Source organism: Leptodactylus fuscus, chromosome 1 (genome assembly GCF_031893055.1).
Source record: "Leptodactylus fuscus isolate aLepFus1 chromosome 1, aLepFus1.hap2, whole genome shotgun sequence".
Lineage (NCBI taxonomy): Eukaryota > Metazoa > Chordata > Amphibia > Anura > Leptodactylidae > Leptodactylus > Leptodactylus fuscus.
The window spans coordinates 289,396,024-289,418,246 of NC_134265.1; the positions used below are offsets into that span (position 1 = coordinate 289,396,024).

The window sequence follows — 22,223 nt, forward strand, 5'->3', positions numbered from 1 at the left end:
TCATTCCGATCCAATGATTAGAGCTATCCTGCTACCTGACTTCGGAACAGAATGACCCCCCCCCCCCCTCCCCCCCATTGAATTCTTGGGGAATGGAGCGTGCTTGGATTTCATCCTAGCATCGTTAGTATGCATTCAGTTATAAAAATCCCCCACGACCCTCTCGGCCTCACAATGCTGATCTAAGTTTACTCTATTACAAAATCTGAGGCATTTAATGAAAGAGCAGTATTTTCTCTAAAGAAGAGAGAATCCCCCAATCTATTAATGAATATATGTTCTATAAGTAACCAGCCCCCAGTTGTTCTCCACCGGTCTTTCATGGATTTGGGCAGCAGATGTACAGTATTATGTGAGTGTTTGCAGATTGATATCAGAAGTGGGTTAATGTATTTTGCACAGTCAGTACATGGACACGGCTCTGGAGAGAGGACACGTTTAATGGTTTTGTTTTTCCCTGTCCCTGCATTGTGTCAGGCACATGACTGCTGCATGTACATTTTAATAGCCTAGTGATAGTCACACTGCAGATTGAATAAACCAGATAGCCTGTGTACGCTAGGGGAAACTTCTATGAAATCTGCAGAGCTATGTAAATATTCTGTGTGACATATTTACTGGAGGTGGACTAGTTGTCCAGCTGCAACTCCTATATTTGGATAAAGTATCCCAAGGCTTGGGATGGAACAGAAATATAGCAGAATCTGTGTGAAACTTCTCACCTTCAAAAGAGAATTCTCAATGTAGAAAATGCAAAAAAAAAAAATAAAAAAAATAAAAAAAAATCTCATATTAGAATTAAAACTGGGAACTGTATAAAGAAGTCAGTCCTGCCCCCTCTACCATCCTGCATCTGGCTGTAAGACTACTGGCTGCAGCAGCTTCACCTCACTGTCCTCTCTGCTGTAGGACACACAGAAGGGGCATTCCCATTTTGGCATTCATGGCTGTAGCAATATGCTTAATAGATGTGGGTTCTTCCACAAAGGCCCACATCTGTTGCAAGAAGGGGGTTCAGTTCCCTGCTTCAAGTGAATGAGAGGTGGGCATAATTCTCCACCGACATGTACAGAACTTCCAAAAAAAAATGGCCAAGGGTGCCTGCTTGATCACCTCAGCTGTTTTCCAGTAGAAAATGGAGCAGATCCTTAAAAATTAAAGTGATCCTATCACTCAACACAATTTTATTTTTTATTTTTTTTATTTTTTTTTTCTAGGTACCACGTCGGAATAGCCTTTAGAAAGGCTATTCTTCTCCTACCTTTCATCGTCTTCTCTGCGCCACCGTTCGTCTACAATCCCGCTTTCTCTTGGTATGCAAATTAGCTCTCGCAGCACTGGGGGCTGGCCCCAGCGCTCAAACAGCACTGGAATAATAAAGTATACATGGAAAACCAGCACAAGCAGTAAATATTTAGAAAATGAAAAACCAGTGTCTAAGTGCTATAAGGCACATGTCTATAAGTGGATAAAGTACTTCAAACCAACTAAATAGAAGCACAAAAGAAAGGCGAGGCACAGAAGAATGAAAATGTATAAAATACCGTACTTTATTGAAACATATTAAAAAAAAAACAACGAACAAGGAGGGACACAACACATGAGAATAAATAAGGGCCAAGGAGGAAGGTACAGGTGTACAATCCCAGTACAACACCAGGAGAATAGGATTAGAACATACACACATCAATGTCAATAAGTAGATGTACATTAAAAAAGTAATATAAAAGTATACAGACAATTAGATCAGGAATCTATATGTGTGTAAATAATGTTATTCTATAATAACAATAGTAGCATGTAAGCCAGATAGTGACCCAGTCTCATATCCTAAGAGCAGCTGCACATCCAGGAAGAGAGAGAGAGAGAGAGAGAGAGGTAATACAAGTGTAAGTATATAGCATTACATACCCATGGTGCATCCAGACACTGTACCTACAACCAGCAGAAGGCCCACCACGACACGCGTTTCAGTGTTCGTGCCTTTGTCAAGAAAATGGCCGCTTAAAATACTGTGCAAGCGGCCATTTTATCGTGGCCTGTGGGTATGCGCAGTCTGCTTTGCCCGAGGCCTAGAAGTTACAAGTCACCGCCGGAAGAAGAGGATGAAGAGGAAGCCGCTGACGAAGATGGAGGCGCCGCTGGAGAGAGTTCTCTGGCATCATTGGGGACGCCTTCAGTGCTGCGAGAGCTAATTTGCATACTGAGAAATGGGGATTGTAGGCGAACGGTGGCGCGGAGAAGACGACGAAAAGTAGAAGAATAGCCTTTCTAAAGGCTATTCTGACATAGCACCTAGAAAAAACTGTGTCTGAGTGATAGGATCCCTTTAACTCCTCGACTCTTGCTAAAAGACTGTTCAGGAACAGGCAGAAAACCCTGCACAATGACCAATAGTCATGGCAAATGCATCCCTGTATGTAATGTTTATGTCTAATGTTAGTGTTTTTTATTTATTTTTTTTAAAATATCCCACATATTGTATACTGTATAGCATTTCCAGACGTTACAAGTAGAGATGAGCGAGTACTATTCGAAACTCCCATTTTGAATAGCTCGCACCCATAGGAATGAATGCACGCAGGGGGTTAAACGGCCGGCCACAGGCAAAGTCGGCGTTCTGGCCGCTTCCATTCATTCTTATGGGTGCGTGCTATTGGAAACAGCTGTTTCGATTAGTACTCGCTCATCTCTAGTTACAAGATATGGTAAGGTTGTTCTCATGTTTTACTATGTACATCCGGGATAGGCTCCAATTATAACCATGGCAGTCATAAGCGTGTTCTATTCCCCCTCCATCAGGTGGTTTTCCTTTGGAAATCCAAAAAAAACATATTTTTTTTTAAATCTGTGTTTAAGTACAGATGAATCAATGTGGTGAAAAAAAAAAAATGGGGGATTGAAACATCTGTTTGGTGCAGAAATAGACCCATTTAAAGAAGTACAGTGGATGTTCAGTCACAGGCAGTAATCTGCCATTTTGTCCACATACCCTTACTACCGATCCTACAAGTCTGGGCAGCAATTAACCCGGGTTCCCGTGGGACAGAGTTGCAGTGCATTATGTGCCGCAGACTTGTCACAGCTAATCTGATGTCATGAATGGCACCAACTGAGGCTGATGGGGTGAAACAAAGCTCATCCTTATGGCAAAAAAATATAATTCTGCCGTCACTTTTGCCCTACAAAGGTTGAAAGCGGCTGGCTACCTGGTGAGAAGAGAAGCCACTGAACCGTTTTTTTTTTGTTTGTTTTTTTTTTTATATGGCAAAAATTCGAGAAACCACCTGCTAACTTTTCCTAATGTAAAATCCGTAGTAGAGACAACCTGTGGTAACCCAGCTCTACTCTGCGTCTTGCTTACAAATCTGCTTTAGATATTGTAATCTAAGCCAATGTAACAGAGCTCAGCTTCTCTCCATCGCACATCGTATTCTGCTGTCAGGATGAAGATGAGATCACTGAACATGTGTAATAGACTTCTATTGGTGTGTGTGTGTGTATATATACACCATTTTATAACTTGCCTTAAGAAAATTGAATAATAAACTTTGGTCTCTAAATGCAGAGATCGGGAGATGAGGCTCCAACCAGATCAAAACCCTGTCAGACCAGCAGCAGTGGGACGTGCACCATCTCCTCCCGAAATACAACCCCCGGATATGCCCAGCCTGTCAGAGAGCAGCTGCCCAAGTACCAGGTAATCCTGCCGGCTCCATGGAATTTTATGCAGTTTTTGCAATTTCTGCGGACCTTTGTGACATAACAGGATAGGTTTGTGTAACTGACCCATGATCTCCACGATTGCATTGCTCTCTTGGACATGAACAGAACTGAGACTTTGGCTTTGTCTGAGCAGAGACTAAAACTTAAGCTAATGAAAAGGCTGCAGTAGAGAAGAAGTAAACTTTAAAGAAATCCAAGTATATGTCACGTAACTTTTAGGAGGACCTGTCTGTCATGAAATGGAGCAGGTTTTCTTAGTACCCCATGTTGTTCTGTTGTGCCTCCTAGAAATTAATACATGGACAGCTGAGTGTTGGAATGGCGCTACACGCTCCAACACTGTCCAGTCACTGACACTGCTGTCCCAGTTGTCAATTTATTTCTCAATTTCTAGGAGGGGAAAAAAACGTAACGCACAACAGCATTTTATAGTAAGATGCCTCAGAGTTGTTTCATGGGGAATAAAAGTATTTGCAGAAAAGCTGCTTTTTCAGAAAAGTGAACATCATCATTTTAGCTGTCAAATTGCAAACGTTCCCCTATAGTTCTAATAGGAGAAAATAAAAGCAGTAATTTTATTTTATTTTTTAAAGATATAAAAGCCTTCACCATGAATTTCAGAACAGTTAAAATCCAAAGTGAATTCTGCACTAGTAATTGACATGCTGCAGCTTTAACACGCACAACTTTTCCTACTACTGTTTTTAAATCCTCCCCCCCCACCCAATTTTTTATTTTATTTTTTAAATAACCACAGCATGTGAATGGGATTTGTTTTAAGTCCCATCCACTATGCTGAGACCACAAATTACCATTGTTAACCACTAGCAATTTGTGACTGAAGTTGCAGCAATTTCACACAGTGTGACCCCAGCTTAACACTATTCTACGCAGTCTGAAATCTTTAAATTCTGTTATTCACTTTGTATTATGTAATCCATTCTAGACTTGTACACTATGTAGAGACATTCCATTAGGAGAGTCAAACCTTAGTGTACCGTACAACATTCCTTTGCTGGCTGCCTGGAATACACTGTATAGGAAGTAACTTGTTCATGTCTTATGATTTGTGAGTCACTGTACAAACATCAAGCACCTATTACAAACACGTTTATGATCTTTTGATATCCTGGGCTACTACTTGAGGGAACACCCAGGGTACGATACTCCACTGTGTTTACTGCTGCTAGATTCCTCATAGATACAATGACACACTTGAGTTTCAGTGACAATATTGTTTACTGTATTTATGACTTCTTTAGGTTTCCCCTGAAATCCAAAATCGCTTGCACCACATCCATCAGTGTTTCTGGTATTGCAGGTCAGCTCCATTGAAGTTAATGGGACTCAGCTGCAATGCCTCTCACATCCTGTGGGCAGATGTAGCGCTGTTTTTGGAAGAGAGCAATCATGGTTTTGTGATTTCTGAAAACCCTTTGAGGCTAAGACCCTTCAGGACGACCCGCAGCTATATGGCGCTGTGGGAAAAACGCAACGGCAATGCATCACGGTTCTTCCTGCAGCACTTTAAACAGAAAGTTTTTGGCGTTTTCCTTTTCGGATTTTGTGTTGTTACAATTATATCTATGGAGAAACCACTGGCTTTTCCTTAGATATAACTGACACGCTGCGATTTCCAAAACTAGTGCAGTTTTGGAAATCGCAGCGTGTCTGTGCTGCGGTTTTTACCGCAAAGTGGGCATGGGATTCGCAAGAATTCCATCCACTTTGCAGTTAATGTAAGACACAGCGAAATTGACTTTTCCAACCCGTGGGGCCGGCCTCTGGCTGTTGCCGCATATGATGTAAACACTGTGAGGGGGAATGTGGCGTTTTACAGTCACTGCAAGTTGGATGGGATTCTAGTGAATCTCATGCCCACTTTTCACTAAAACATCCACTGCGGACACGGCAATTTTCCAAAGCCATTGCGGTTTTGGAAATCGCAGCATGTCGATTATACCTACAGAAATGCTTGTGGTTCCCCTATAGGTATACTTGAGGAAACCTCTGCAGACTTTCTGTGGAAATTCACCCCTTTTGGCATGGTGTGTACCTATTCCCTCTGTAGCTGTTCTTGGCTTCGGCTCCATAAACCTCAACAAAATCTCAAAATCTGCAACAAAAAACAGCTTTTTTGCGATGTGGGGATTTAGCCAAGGAGACAAGTGGAGCCCCCATTTATTTATGATCACTTTATTAAAATATTGCCAACATATTCTGCAGCACTTTACAAGTTACAGGCTCCATGAACAGACAGTATTTGACATTACAGTGCGACAAAGAAATGAACACCTCAAACTATAAGGGTGAGGGCCCTGCTTTCGAAAGCTTACAATCTACAAGGAAATAGGGAGACTCTAGGTAAAAGGGCTAGTTTGGTACAATGGTGCCGCCATCTTTTAATAAATAAGTTCATATAAATGAAGCTGTATGGAGGGAGTGCAGGGTGACTTCCCAATCGGATACTGTATGGTTGTCTGTCTTTCTACTCCTATCACAGTACACAAAGCCGGCCTCTGACGTGAACATGCTGGGGGAGATGATGTTTGGTTCTGTGGCAATGAGTTATAAAGGTTCCACTTTAAAGATTCACCTAATCCGGTAAGTTTACTAGAACAAATGTTAACTAATATTCAGCGTGACCTACAACGCAGTATAGTAGAAGATGGCCATGTGATTCTCAATTCTGCTTGACAAACCAGGAAAATGCATGTTCAGTAACTATAACTGCAGCTTTGTGAAGTAGCTGCTTCCAAGCTGTAAAAGAACAGTGTAAACTGAGATAGAAACGCTGCGTGTACAGTAGTGACGTCACTAGCAAATATTTTATTTCCATGGTACTAAACATATGACCCATCAGCGAAGTAGTCCTGAAGGTTAGATGGTGCTGCTGCCTGTTGTGACTGAAGGTTATTCCTAATAGTTTGCCCATAAAAAGGGGCCCGGGAGAGTGGGGTGGTAACTTGTCAAACAATAAGGCTGGAGATAAAGATGGGGGTGGCAGGAAGATATTGGGGAGGTTTGGAACAATTATGCACAGCCCATCTCCTCAGTTATGACTTGGTGATGAGTCACTGGAGTACCGGTACTTTCAGCCATAGGCTTGTCCAGCTAAAGTGCAATAAGGAATAGTGTAGAAGATCATCTAAAAGACCATATTAGTTTGTCTACTGATATAGAGGAGGGGGGGTGGGGGTATGTTAAACAGGTTGTGCAGGAATTGAACAAATCCCAGGGGAGGCAAGGGTAAGTGTAACATAAAAAAAGGAAATCCTACTCTCCTGTCTGTCACAGCTTTCTGTTCAGGCGTGCGCCATGGTTTTGTGGCTGAAGTCCTGCTTAGTCCTGCTTAATGTGTGATTTGGCCTCAGTGGTGGCTGGAAAGGACCTGGTGACATCACTCATACGTCACCATGTCCTTTTCAGAAAACATTGAGGCCACCTGTTGTGTGCGGTACGACGGCTGTGGTGGACAACGGAGCACCAAGGACAGGCGAGTATGCTTTCTTTTATTACACCTTCCTCATCTCTGGGATTTATACAATTCCTGGACAACACCTTATAATCACTAAATAATAGTCGGTTCATTCAATCAAAGTGAATTTAGTCTCTTAGATTTTTATATGAATTATTTTATATCCATGCCACCCTGCCATTTGCTGAAGGATGTGTCACAAACATCGTCAAAGTCAAATATATCGACATAGTCAAATATATCTCAAACCAGATTGGACAAACACAAATTCAGTGACTTAATCACTGTAGTATCTAAATCAAAAATACGATTAGATGAACATTTATTTATTTTATGTTTTTGGGTTTTTAAATTCCAGAATAGCCCATCCAAGTGATTTATATGTATTTTATATTTGTATTGTATGTATTTATATTTTTACATACTCCTCTATCTTTGGTCAGTGATTAGCAGGAAGGATATGTTCACACTGAGTTTTTTGAAGGCAGAATCTACCTCAAAATTTGCTGCAAAAAAACACCTCATTTCATTGGGAGTCACTCGCAGTTTTTACTCGCTAGCGACTTATAATTTTTTATTTTTTTTTTTAAAGCTAGCAGAAAAAATATGCAACATGCTGTATCTTCACTAAGCCAGCTGCGATGTCCGCAGCTCGAGACTCCCTCCTGATTAGGCTCATTCATTTGGGCCTATCGGCATCCCGTCGCGGCTAGTCGCGCAAAAAAAGCCACATGGCGGAAAAGGTTTCTGCCATGTGAACTTACCCTAAGGCTATATTCACAAGGCTGAATTTATAGAAGTTAAAATATTCAGCTTCAGGAATTTGAAGCTGAATTTTGCTTGACCAAATTTCACCATAGAATTTGCAAATTCTGTACAGGCTGGGCTTTTTCCTGCCTCCCATTTACTTCAGACTGCTTGAACATCAAGAGTGATGCAATTTTTTTTCAGCTAGCTGCTAAAAATCATTCTGCCTCCCATTGAAGTGAATGGGATTCAGATTTCAGGCAGAATTTGAGCTAAGTGGACCCCCTGAACGCAGATGTGAACCTAGGCTTAGAATGACACTTGTATTGCTAGGAATACAACGTGGTAACAGTGGCAACACACTGATATTGTCTTATTCTTTTCAGGAATCCTCCTCAGCTCATGATTAGTAAAGTATTCTCTGCTAAAGTCGGAGGCTTCAGTGGCAGTGCCAGCACGTAAGAATTGTATTTCTTTTGGCTACCCTTATGTTTAGGGTTTTATTTTTCTTCTTTTTATGTCTTCATTAATCCTGAAACGGGTATTGTCTTATGACTTGTATGAAATGGTTAGGACCTTTTTAATCATGTTGGGGATAGATTCGTGTGTCTGCAGTTACACAAAATGTACTCATTCAGTGTGAGTCCATTGTGTAAATTTTAGTTTTCGCCAACCTGAGCCAAAAGGATGTGATGCTCTGCAGTGTGCGGAGTGTTTGCTTTAAGCTTGGGCTTTAATTTGTTTCTGACATTTCAGTTTATTTCAACTACAGTTGTGGGTATGGCAGAAGCAAGGGGGAACTACTAAAGGTTCCTCTAATACACTTCAACAAAAACATATTTGAGTTTCACTTAACATGCATAGAAAAGCCGAAAGTCCATATTTCCATGCAAAAACTTTTCTTTTTTTTTTAATTTTCGAAGCAGACTGTTTCCTAATGATTCCAATAACAAAGGTGTTACTTGAGAATTTTATTTCATTGAGGGGGGAAAAAAGCCATGTGTGATGGTTTCTTTATATTTGCTGTATGCTAACTTTTTTTTTTTTTTTTTCAAGTTTACAGGATAGTATGGAGAATATCAGTCATGATGGCACAGGCGTCAAGCTTGGTGTGAGCCACTCTGGACAAGGTTCATGTCACAATGCATCTAATCTAGGTACTATAGTCTTTATAAATTATATTCAGCTGTTTGCCCGCCCTGGGTTTAGTTCTTGATACCTTTAGTGATATCAGCTCTTTTTGGCGGATTTCCCATTAGCCTGTCCATATGAACAAATAGGACATAATTCACTTGTCTATATGTCCTATATTAATATCTTTTCCTATACATGGCGTACTTGAATTTTATTTTATATTGTTTTTCTTTTTTTTTTCCCTTCAATTGCTTCCACTTCCTGTTTTAGGTATTTTACAGATGTGTGGCAGCATACTGCTGCCCGCCATGTTTGAAGCGCGCCCCCTCCGGCTCATCCGGAGTGCCTCTTACTTTGCAGGTTTGTGTGGAATGCAGAATTCCTTGAAAGCCACACAACAAGCCAATGTGACTGTATGATTTGTAGAACCAATGGTCTGATTCATGATTACAACGGTCCATGTTATTTATTTTTAGTGGTGTTAAAGGGAGTCAGTCATTGGGAAAAGCCTGAATAGCTTTTAAAAAGGCTATTCTACTACTACCTTTACCCTTTCAGTTGTCCCCACTGTTTCTGTATTTCTTTATGCATATTAACCCCACGGAGCTCCCTGGCCGTTCCCCAGGGCCTCCGAGCACTCCCCCCCCGCATCATACCTTTAATACCACCCTTCCACTGCTTGTGCTCCGTCTCTCCTCTTCCTCCCTGGATATTGTGCTGTGCTCTTGCCTCAGATTGCGCTGTTCAAGTTCAAATCTCGGGCATGTGCAGTAATGCTCAGTGTCCGAGCAGCCATTTTGTTGTAGTCAACTATACGACCATATTCTCAGTTCTCAAAAGCACTTTTCCCAATGATAGGCTCCCTTTAACAAAAGATCATTTTATTATAATGGTGTATACAAATGTAACAGTTTTTAACTTCACTTTAAATGTCAAGTTAAAATTTGCTACATCTATTTACTGACCAAATTCTGAAATGATTTATGCTTTTATTTATTGAATATATATTTTAGTAATTGTAGCAGAAATCAGGCTTTTATTGTACTTAGAGGACCTGTCGGATCCTCTGACCTGTCTGCTTTAGTAAATACTTGTATACCCCAATGATTTTACCTAAAACTGTACTTTGTGTCTTTTCTCTGAAAAATGAATGAATAAACTAACAACTGTGTTACCTCTTGGGGTGTCTCCCTATATCTTCTGACACAGTCAATGAGACGTGTTGGCCTCTGTAGCGACACCTCTCTTGACAAGTGGAATAGTCAGCCAGTTGTCAATCTATTCAGAAATTTCTAGAGTATCCACAGAATTTTGAGACAAGCTTTTTCTAGTCTTGTTGTTTTCTGGGAAATATAAGTTTTTGGTGAAACAGACATGCCATTGGAAGTGACAGATCTTTTAATGTACACTCCTTTTACCTTGAGATTTGGTGATAATTTCACAAAATATTATTAATGTGTTAAAGTTCAGTCTACTTGGCTCATCAGAATGGAAATGGTTCATTAATGTCTTATCGGGTCATCCAAAAACCAAATATTTCCTCCTTCCGACATGTTACGATTTATCATCCTTTAGTGGAAGCACCCTGATGCTTGAGGATGTAATGCAGTATTCCTGCCACTGTTCACGTGGCTATGTCTTTGAGATCAGTAGACTATGCTTTGCCACAAACTATGGAAATTGTACATTGACTTATTTGGTAATTGTTTTCTTAACTGCATGCACATTGGTGGAGGTACTAACCTACTTGATACTGACCTTTTACTTGCCTTTGCCTTGTACTTCGCAAAATCCTTGCTGCTTTTTTTTTTACATATATAATGATTCAACTTCTCATAAAATTTATTGTGCAGCGCACAGCACACCAGTGGATATGCCAAGCAGGGGTCACAATGAAGATAAGGACAGCGGCATTGCCAGATCAGGTATCTGTTTTTTAGCTATAAAATGAATCCTTGTGCATTAAAATATAGAAATATAGTTGAGACTGCAGGCTTTTTTTTGTTTACTTGCTAGCTGTGTTTTCCTCTCCGAGGAGTACTTTTATTGACACCCACGCTTGTTAACCTTAAGATTTCTTTAAAAGAACATAATACAATGATCTCCTAGATTGCAAGCTTTATATATATATATATATATATATATATATATATATATATATATATATATATATATATATATATATATATATTATGATATAATATAATATAATTTATTTATTTATTTTTTTTACTGTAGATTGTGAGTCCCATATAGGGCTCACAATGTACTTTTTTTTTTTTTTTTTTTTTTTTCCCCCCCCCCCCTCTATCAGTATGTCTTTGTATTATGGGAGGAAAACCATGCAAACAAGGGGAGAACATACAAACTCCTTGCAGATGATCCTGGTGGGATTCGAACCCAGGACTCCAGCATTGCGAGGCTGCAGTGCTAACCACTGAGCTACCGTGTTGCCCCTCTAGATTGCAAGCTCTTCTGGTTGAGTTACCGTACCATGTTCAACTCTGTCAACATTTCCTATATATGTAACAGATCACAGTAAATCTTGATAGGGTTGAATGTTTTATATAGTGGACACAGACTATCCCTAATACGTCCCTTTAACTATAATGGGAAGCATTGTAATGGCCATTATTTTGCCAGGCAAAAAATTTTTTACATGGCTTTTGTCCATTGTTTTAGATGACTTTGGCAGCTGAGGCTTCTATCGGAACCTCGGACTTAGGAGGTTACTTACCTTGTAGATGTGGCTAAGAAAGTAGTTTTGCAAACCATTAAAGACCTATATGTCTTGTCCTATGTCATACATGGTTTTTTTGCATTTATTAGTGATGTAACAGGGTTGTTGGATTTTTATTTATTTATTTATTTATTTTGCAGCATCTCTAAGCAGCCTCCTGATAACCCCTCTCCCTTCTCCAAGTACCTCATCCTCAAGTAACTGTGCCAGCAGCTATCAACGGCGTTGGCTGAGGAGTCAGACTACCAGTCTAGAGAATGGTCTTGTGCCACGATGGTGAGTTGTCAGTCATCTTTATTTTCCCATCTCTAGATTCCTAATTCAAGAAACATGGTCATATTCGTCTAGAATAATAACTCTGCAGCATCACATCTTATTTTTCTTCTCAATGGGCTCTTTACTTAATCCAAACTTTTTATGTTCCTGCTCATGCATAAAGAAACTACAATATTCGCATCTTGCAGTCCAGTTTTAGGGTGAATTCACACTGAGTAAACGCTAGCTTATTCTGAACGTAAAACACGTTCAGAATAAGCGGCGTCTAAAGCAGCTCCATTCATTTCTATGGGAGCGGGGATACGAGCGCTCCCCATAGAAATGAATGGGCTGCTTCTTTCACTCCGTGCAGTCCCATTGAAGTGAATGGGGAGTGCCGGCGTATACGGCAAGCTCTGCTCATGCCGGAGCGTACACGCCGGCACTCCCCATTCACTTCAATGGGACTGCACGGAGTGAAAGAAGCAGCCCATTCATTTCTATGGGGAGCGCTCGTATCCCCGCTCCCATAGAAATGAATGGAGCTGCTTTAGACGCCGCTTATTCTGAACGTGTTTTACGTTCAGAATAAGTTAGCGTTTACTCAGTGTGAATTCACCCTTAGGGTGCATTCACACGGAGTAAAATGGAGTGTAATTTGGAGTGTAATTTTTACACGTGTAAAAAATTTACACGTGTATTTTGGAGTGTTTTTTTTTTTACACGTGGCGTTTACGGAGCGTTTACGCGTGTAAAAACGCTTCCGTAAACGCCACGTGTAAAAAAACACTCCAAAATACACGTGTAAATTTTTTACACGTGTAAAAATTACACTCCAAATTACACTCCATTTTACTCCGTGTGAATGCACCCTTACCGCGGGGGACAGATTTGCTAAAGGGAAGCTTGTGCAAACTTGCACTGCACCTGTTCTATCAAAGTCTAATGCTGTATGACAGCTCTGGTGAGATGTTAATAATTATAAATAACTTTATATAGCGCCAACATATTCTATAGCACTTTACAAATCAGAGGACACATGAAGAGACAATATGAGACATTACAATGTGACAAGTAAATAAACATATCAAACAGCAGGAGTGAGGGCCCTGCTAGCAGGAGCTTAAATTCTGTGAGGAGGTAGGGGGACACAAGAGGTCAGAGGGCTTGTTTGTTACAATGGTCCAGCCATCTTTCAATAGAAAAGGCTATGTTACTGAAGCTGTATGAGCCCTTCACCAGCCGGTATCTGAGAATAAACGGATACACTGCACTCCTTGCACTTAGTAACTTCTAGATGTAGAGGAAAGGAGCTGTGGAATAGAGGAGGATTAAAAGAAAAAAAGTTTGATTTTAGGGCAATTTTGAAGCTGCTGTAGTTGTGGATTAATCGGATTGTCCGGGGTAAAGCATTACTGTTTGTACTAAAGTTTACTCCATCTATTGCTTAGTTTTTGACCTATAGAGCATTGTCACATCTTAAGCTCCATCCTTTTTTTCTATAAAACTCTCTTTTTATGACTGTTCCCTCTTTTTGACAAGGCGTAGAAAGTGTCTAGAACCATAAATAAATGTAGCATAACACACGCATTATTAATAGCACATCTGAATCATTGTAATTTTTTTCCAATTGTTGCAATAACTTTTACATTGGTTATGTTGATGAAGAGAAATGAATCCAGTTTGCACATTACTTTATGGACAGTTATTGTTATTTTCAGCACATTTTGCGGTTTTAGTTGAAGCAATTGTGATTTAATACTCCTGGCTGTTCCTATGAAGTGCACTGGCAGGGAAAGTTGTCTGTGGTTATAAGATGACTTGCCCTGTGTACTCCATGTCTACCATAATTGATTGTATATACAGGACCACAGAAGAGACATTCAGTATGGCTGATGAAACGTATCCATCCAACCCAGCAACAATTGGTCGAAAGAAGATTGCAATCAGTATCATCTTCTCCTTGTCTGAAGAAGACGAAGCACAACACAACTTCCAAGACTTCTTTTTCTCTCATTTCCCTCTGTTCGAGTCTCACATGAATAAGCTGAAATCTGCAATAGAGAAGGTAACTTCACCATCAGATTCTTTATTGATTTCAGGGAATGTATATCTTACTGAAGGGGAAATGTGTAGGTTGTCAGCTTTCCCCAACAATAACAGCTTATCGCTGATCATTCAGGGTCCTTGAGCTTATGTAACTTTGCACAAGAAATGTGGCTGCTTTAATACTCACATTAGATGTTCTAATAAAAGAAAATAAATTAAATGAACTGTCTATTCCATAAAATTGACAAAATGACATGGGAAAACATGCGTGTCTAATGTATGTGGAAGTAAAGCAGACAGTGGCGCTCTGGATTCTTGCTCTCTGTCGCCACCTTTTGTGCATTTCTTTTTACTGCAGCTCACACTCCTGTATGTGATATTGCACTCCAGGGGTGGCCAGTTTTTGGTGGAGTTGGAGGGAGGGGAGGGAATGTATCAACTCCAGGTTCAAAATAAAATTATTTTTATAGATTAAGCAATTATTGATATTGTATAACTAAATATTTTCTTATGTATTTAATCACTGGCTTTTTCACCCCCACTATATTGGAGAAGCTTTACTGCTTCCATATGACCATGGCTGTTAGCCATATTTAAAGTCTGAGTCAGGTGTTTGTTTGTTGTTTTGTTTTTATAAAAATGGGGTCAGAGTTTGTTGTTTGACATAGCAACACAGCCCCACCACAATATAGACAAGTTCTTAAGACAGATGCTTCTGAATTATTTTACCATGTAGTCAATAAAAAGGACATGTGCAGAGAGATGGCAGGACCTAGTTTTAAAGATTCTTTGAAAATGTTGATTTATTGAAATTGACTTTGTTTTAAAACTTTCTTTCCATATTCAGGCAATGATCTCATGCAGGAAGATTACAGAATCAAGTCAACGGGTGCAAGTTTACCTCAGTCAGGTCATGGAGGCTCTGGGGCACTTTAGGTAGGCTGTAGGAGTGATTGATTTTCTTTAATATCCCTTAACACAAATCACAATTGCATGCATACTTCCAGCCACACGAACAAAACAAGAGCAATATTGTCTCTCTGGACTCGGGGGTTACAGGACAGAACCAGACACCTCCTTTCACCTCATGGAACTGTGCTGCAATGCAGGATCGGCAGCCTTTTCTGGCCAAGTAATGAGCCCAGGATCTACATCTGGGCTGAGGCCTACTCCAGATCCGTCCTGGACCATAATCTGCTCCCTAGATGTCTGCTTATAGCCTTAGTTCTGCCACAATGCTCCGATTCAATCATGCATTTTACACCAGGTTGCGTCCAAAAAGGTATGATAGCAGTCACAAATTTTGGCTCATTGGCACCCCCCACTGCCACTTGGGGCAGAAGTTAGCAAGTGTGTCAGCGTGTGGGAAGCCATGCCCCTCCTACTATTATTTACACCTGAAACTGGCATAAATTATAGTTTAACCCCTTAGCAACCCTTGACGTAACTGTACGTCATGGGTCGCATGGGGATGTATGGAGCGAGCTCACACGCTGAGCTCGCTCCATACACGGCAGATGCCGGCTGTATCATACAGCCAGGACCTGCCAATAACAGCAGCGGTCGGTGCCCGAGCCGATCGCTGCTGTTAACCCTTTACACACTGCGGTCAAACGCGACCGCAGCGTGTAAACAGCGCAGGCGGCATGGGCGCCGCCATGTTTCCCCGATCGCCGCCCTCCTGAACGTCACAAGAGGGCGGTGATCGGTTGCTATGACAGCCGGAAGCCTATTGAAGGCTTCCAGGCTTGTCTCTGCACTAGATCTATTAGACGATGCCAGAGGCATCGTCTAATAGAAGTGCTGCGATTTTCCTATTCACTGCAATACTGTAGTATTGCAGTGAATAGTATGGGCGATCAGACCCCCTAGGTTTCAAGGTACCTAAGGGGTCTGATCATAAATGTAACAGAAGAAAAAAAAAAGTTTTTAAAAGTATTAAAAAAAATAAAAAAATATAAAAGTTCAAATCACCCCCCTTTCCCTAGATTAGCTATAAAAGTAATTAAAGAACATTAAACATAAACATATTAGGTATCCCCGCGCTCCAAAATGCCCGAACTATTAGAATATTAAAACATTTATTCCGTACTGCGAACGGCGTAGCGGCAAAAAAAATAAAGACAGCCAAAAAGCGTTTTTTTCAACACTTTGCCTCTTATAAAAAATTGAATAAAAAGTGATCAAACCATCAGATCTTTCCCAAAACGCTGTAAAAATTAAACCCATAAGAAAATGGCGCAAATGCATTTTTTCTCCAATTGCACCTCATTCTGAATTTTTTTCCAGCTTCCCAGTACATTGCACAGCATATTGAATGGTGCCATTACAAAGTACAATTTGTCCCGCAAACAATAAGCCATCATGTGACTCTGTGAACTGAAAAATGAAAAAGTTATGGCTCTTGAAATGTGAGGAGGGAAAAACGAAAATGCGAAACCAAAAAATGGCCTGGTCCTTAAGGGGTTAAATATAAATTCTGATTTAGTGGAAAGACAAATTGTAGCGATTTTTCTTAAAAGGCATTTGTCCCTTAATACATTAGTGCATCTTACTCAAGCACAGGGGAAATCTAGGAATCCCTATGAGATGCCAGTATTGCTCTCCCCCATTGAGTATATCTGTAAGGTGCAGCTGTGCTGCCAGACGTGGTTTTTGGCCTCACTGTCAGACACTATAATATGAAGTTGAAACTAAAATGTATAAAAATAACCTTTTGCAGAACACACTTTTTAATGACCCATATAAACAGGAACCTAAGCTCAGTAACGTATCCTCTAATAGATAGATAGTAAATAAAATGGCATTTTATCGTATGTTACAGGGAAACCATCTGGAATTTGTACTGTGCTCCCCGCATTGCTGAGCCAGTGTGGCTGACCATGATGTCCAGCACTACTGAGAAAAGTCAACTTTGCCAGCATTTCCTCAAAGAGTTCACCTATCTCATTGAGCAGCTTAACAAGAACCAGTAAGTAAAGTATATGGATAGTATCCAAGAACCTTCTACTAGGACAGCACTTCATGAATTCAAGCTTGCCTCAATATTTTATTGTTTCAATAATCTGATCCAAAACTAGTCTTGTGTATTAAGTGTGTGGTTTTTGTTTTTTTTTTGTTTTTTTTTTTATATAGAAGGTTTTGGGTTGTTAAACCTTCACCAGGCCATTAGTAAATCAGACCAGATAGTAGCCCTATGCTAATGTGTAAGAGAGAGTCCTAGTTTCTTGGAGCAGCTCATGTCATGAGGCTCCATGTGGTATATCTCTCGCACACACGTGGACTGCTCAGTGGCTCACTCTTCTACGTCAGTCCAGGACTACTACCTTGTACCCAACAGTGACAAGTGTGTGCTGCTTGTCCAATATGGTTTAGTATAGGAACATCAATTCAGTTTAATCCAAATGCCTGTAGTATATCCTTCGGAGAAGGTCCTTCCTGATGTGTGCTGTCTAGAAGCTCACCTATCATATTTTTGCATCTGATACTTTTCTATCTCCTAAGTAGACTTCCTTTTTCTGTGCTTCATTGAACTGCACAACATATAAAGATATTTGGGTTTTCCAGGTTTTTTCTATGACTGTATAAAGGCATATAACAGTAAGTTACTGACACTTGACTTGTGTTTTACAGGTTCTTTGCAGCTTTAATCACTGCAGTTTTGACTTACCACCTGGCATGGGTTCCAACAGTGATGCCAAATGACCATCCTCCAATAAAGTCTTTTTGTGAAAAGCACACTTCCCAGTCAGTCGATTTGCTGGCAAAGTCCCATCCATATAACCCCCTGTGGGCCCAGCTTGGTGAGTTAATTGTCTTTTCGAGAAAGGCATACTTTTTATGCCTTTATTATAATCCATATAATTAATATATTTATAATCAGTTTGTGGCTTAAGTTGCGTTTTGGTTTTTTTTGTTTTGTTTTTTTACGCTGATAAATTGCTGTTTTTTATTGAATGTGTTATCTATGGCATACAAAGTTCTTGCAGTAGATGGTCCTACTGTGTTCATAGGATTTCCTACCATTGCCTGGGGACAATAAGTTTTCTAGTTCAGTCTTCTCTACTGACTCACAGATTCCGGATCATGTGGCTGACCCCCCTCACTACTCCGATCAGGACAAGTAGATCAGGGTCCGCCAGAAAAACCAGAGTCGAGTTGCATCAAAGAAGTTCTCTGGTCCTCAGGCAATGCAATAAAATTCTGAATTTCACCACGGGGAGCAGCATATATATTAAGCCATCTACTGCAGTGAACAAAGCGCTAGAATATTTTATTCCCCAGATAACCCCTTTTAACTAAATCAGTTCCTTCAAAGACCAATTTTAAAAAATATTAAGACTGTTTATAAATTAGTAATATATGTGGCAAGGAAATGTTCTTGCACAGATCAAAGTCTACAGAACCCTCAATAACTTCTCCCCATCCCAGACTTTTTTCACCTGGGAATGAATTAGATGTATGCAAAAACACATACATGTGTAAAATCCACAAGTATGCGTGGCAAGTTTGTCACAGATTTTAACTATCTCTTCACCTCGTGCAGTGCCGAAACAACATTGCACTTATTCTAAAATACCTCAGATTAATCGTAGATGGAGAAAATTACTCCAATGTTCAGATGAGACTTCAAAAATCTCATCTCCTGAACTGATGCTATGTAAAGCCAGTTTCTCATAGTCAGTATTTTGTCTCCGTATTTGTAAGCCAAAAGCAGAGATGGGAAACTATAATGGAAAGATTTTCACCGTTTTCTTTGTTGTACAACAAAACCAAGATTGTGTCCAAACACTGGTGAAAAATACTGAATAGAATAATGCCATGTGAAAATGACTATAAATGGGGGTCCCCACCAAAAAACAATAACTCAAGTGTTTATGATTATCTACAAGATAGGCCGTCAATATCAGCACCATCATTGCAGTACACAGAACCGTACACTAGTGGTGGCACAGTTCCCCATATACCTTATATATGACTTAGGAAGCCAAAGCAGCTGATCGGAGCATGGCTGGGTTGTCTAAGAGCCGATTGATCTGATGAAGAGTCTCTATCATGTAGATGGGTCATCAGTATCTATGTTGTCTTGGTCTCTGTAAGAAAAACTGCTATAAGAATGTTGTGAATAACTTGTTCTCTCGTACAGTTCCTCTGGTTACGGCTTCAGATCTAGTTTGATTATACAGTATATAGTTGCACCAAGTATTCTCTGCACACATTATAGTTACACAAGGGGCTGGGTTTTGTGGCTATGATGGGATATTGCACCATTTCTACTCCTGATGGTCACTTCTGATGTTATTCTTGCCTGCATAGGGATAACGTTGCATTTTTGATACATTTACTTGATTGCATCTTATATGGGTTTGGTAGAATCTGAGGGTGCATGCACATGATGTAACGCGGCACTGATTCTTCCACGACAACTTGTGTAAGGATCAGCGCTGCAAAACAGAATCCCATTGACGTCAATGGGTTCTGTTTAGCGTGCGTAACACATTGAAATCAATGGATTAAAAAGCCTCCCATTGATTTCAATGTGTTACGTGTGCTAAACGGAACCCATTGACGACAATGGGTTTCTGTTTTGCAGCACTGATCCTTACATGAGTTATCGTGCAAGAATCAGTGCCGCGTTACATCGTGTGCATGCACCCTTACATTAATAGCATGCAATGAGTGATTGGTAAAGGTCTCTCCAACACACATGCAGATCATTGCCACGATGCAGTTTTACTTACTGGTGCCTGGTTTCTCTAATAAGGTACCGAGTGACCACATTCTTCAGTCTTCTGTTAATTCCTTGCAGAACATCACAGGTTCTCTAAATTGGGAGATTTTGTTGTCATTGCAGATTTCCTTTAAGAATAATTCTAGATGGAGACTGTAGTTTCCCTTTTAATATAATAATCACTCTGTCCATTTTGTTGAGCTCATGAGTAGGTCATAGACATATCCACTTAACTTGATGAATGTTTCATATATCTGTTCTATTGCTATGTCAGCTTATTACTTAAAGTAGCAGGCGGCTTCCAGGAAGCTAGTAAAAAGCTCTCATTGCTCTGGATAGATTGATAGAGCATGGATCAAACCAGGAATCTATTACATAGCCCTGTATGCTTTCTTCTGATGCTACACAACTGTTAGATAGATAGATAGATAGATAGATAGATAGATAGATAGATAGATAGATAGATAGATATTTTATTTTTTTTTCCTTCCCTTCAGTTTACATTGCATTTGTGCATCCTGCATGTGTGGAGTTAAATATGTGTAACAAACAGTATGCAGAAACTTGATGGGAAGCCAGTCTTGGACTGTAGCAGGTGACTGAATGCCCCCACGTGAGGCTGCTGTAAATCTGACAACCTGGGGATAAACTTCTTATCCTCAGTGGCTTTTGCAAAGTCTGGAGATCATACTTAAGTGCTCCCGGAGATACAGAATCTTGTTTCTTCTCTTAGGCTTTATGTAGTGCTTGCTTCTAAATGGTATTTTATTTGCATTTGAACATAATCGATATTAAAATCTGATTCTCATTTCACACCTCCATTCAGAAACCTAATCTGCTTAAAAAAGCAGAAACCCACGGACCCCTATAATGGGATTTCCACCGAAAAATGCAGAGAGAAAAGTGAGGCTTGCAGCACTTTTCTCTCCGCATTTTTCAAGCGGAATGGGGAACGTAATCCCCCAGCAGAGAGTAGGTGTGAACCTAGGCTTAGGGGGCATCTTCAGGATCCCCCTGCTTTTAGGCTTGGTTTCCACAATACACGTTGCGGGAAAGGTAGCTCAGTAGAAGCCATGGTGCAGACTCAAACAGTCAAGACAGACACAAACTATGGAGAAAACAGGTTTATTTACAAAAAAATGGGAAATAAATAAACCTTGAGGCACAAATGAGCAAAAGAAAATACAGCCTTAACTTCAGGTGAAAATATACAAATTCCTGCTCGTCCGAGCGACTAACTAAACAGAAGTAATAACCGAACTATACATGTAGCTTACTACCAGCCACATGAAAAACGCAAGCACAAATTGGTCTCACCAGACTCAAGGTTACAGGACAGACCCAGCCATCTGCTCACTTCTTGGATCTTCCCTGAAGTGCAGGCTCTGCAACCTTTTGTAGGCCAGTAACAAGTCTCAGGACCTACACTTGGGGCTGAAACCTATTCCAGACCTTTCACCTTGTAACAATGTCTAGAAGTTGACTGGTGGTGACCAGTGCTTTAGTAGTAGACCAACTCTGGTCTACAGGGGGCAAAGGGTCCTTGTTCAAGACTTTGGGGAATGTTTGCAGTTATCAATCTTCCCTTCCTTGTAGTAGAAATGTTAATTCATTCAGACATCAGCTTGAACTATGATAATGGTGAACGATTGGCCTAAGTTATTTTCTCAAATCATCCTGCCAAAAATCTTTGGGAATTTTGTTCATGGGTTGCAACCTATCCAATCTCTGTGTTTCTCCTGAAAAAAAGAGGTCACCTATTTGTTCTCCTTTCCTGCATCAAAACAATATAAACTGGGTGTATGCTAGCCCTTGTAACTATTTGTGAAATCTGGACAGGAGGGTAGGGGTGGAGCTGGTTCTGATAACCTGACCAGGTGTCAGAATCCTTCTGGAACCCTCAGGCACATCTTTAACAAGTTCCTGGAGGAAGTAATTTAAAAAGTTCCTGGATGACCCCTTTATTGGTCTTAGTCAGTGTAATATTTATAGGGGCTGCTTCACATTGTCTTTGGGGGGCAAAGACTTTAGATGGGGGCCATAGGTTTATAGCTGAGCAAGGCATCAACCTGTAGCTTGGGATGCCTTAATGGGGTTGTACAAGGTTAGAAAAATATGGCCGCTCTCTTCTTGAAACTGCACTATACCTGTCCATTGGTTGTGTCTGGTATTGTACCTCATTAAAGTGTATGGGGCCGAGTTGCAGTACTACACTTAGCTTGTGGACATTTCGCTCTGTGTGTGTAGTGTTTTTGTTTTGTTTTGGGGTTTTTTGTAAATCCTGGATAACCCCTTTAAGTAAACCTTTATAAATGGCTCTCCCACAAATTATCTTTAATGTGTTTGAATTGCATTTATAATTT

General features: G+C 40.3%; 1 protein-coding gene across 5 annotated transcripts in view; it reads left to right on the forward strand.

Moving 5' to 3' along the window:
* The window catches only part of FNIP2 (folliculin interacting protein 2), a 67,826-nt gene that overhangs the window by 35,336 nt on the left and 10,267 nt on the right, over positions 1–22,223 (forward strand). For 4 of the 5 annotated variants that reach the window (XM_075288050.1, XM_075288041.1, XM_075288033.1 and 1 more), the window contains exons 3-13: positions 3,569–3,700; positions 6,230–6,330; positions 8,338–8,409; positions 9,008–9,108; positions 9,356–9,445; positions 10,939–11,010; positions 11,966–12,101; positions 13,947–14,148; positions 14,977–15,065; positions 16,954–17,100; positions 17,763–17,932. In XM_075288050.1, the coding sequence (XP_075144151.1) occupies positions 3,569–3,700; positions 6,230–6,330; positions 8,338–8,409; positions 9,008–9,108; positions 9,356–9,445; positions 10,939–11,010; positions 11,966–12,101; positions 13,947–14,148; positions 14,977–15,065; positions 16,954–17,100; positions 17,763–17,932 (1,312 nt within the window). The remainder of the gene's footprint in view (positions 1–3,568; positions 3,701–6,229; positions 6,331–8,337; positions 8,410–9,007; positions 9,109–9,355; positions 9,446–10,938; positions 11,011–11,965; positions 12,102–13,946; positions 14,149–14,976; positions 15,066–16,953; positions 17,101–17,762; positions 17,933–22,223) is intronic. The other variant, XM_075288026.1, reaches the window with a different exon arrangement.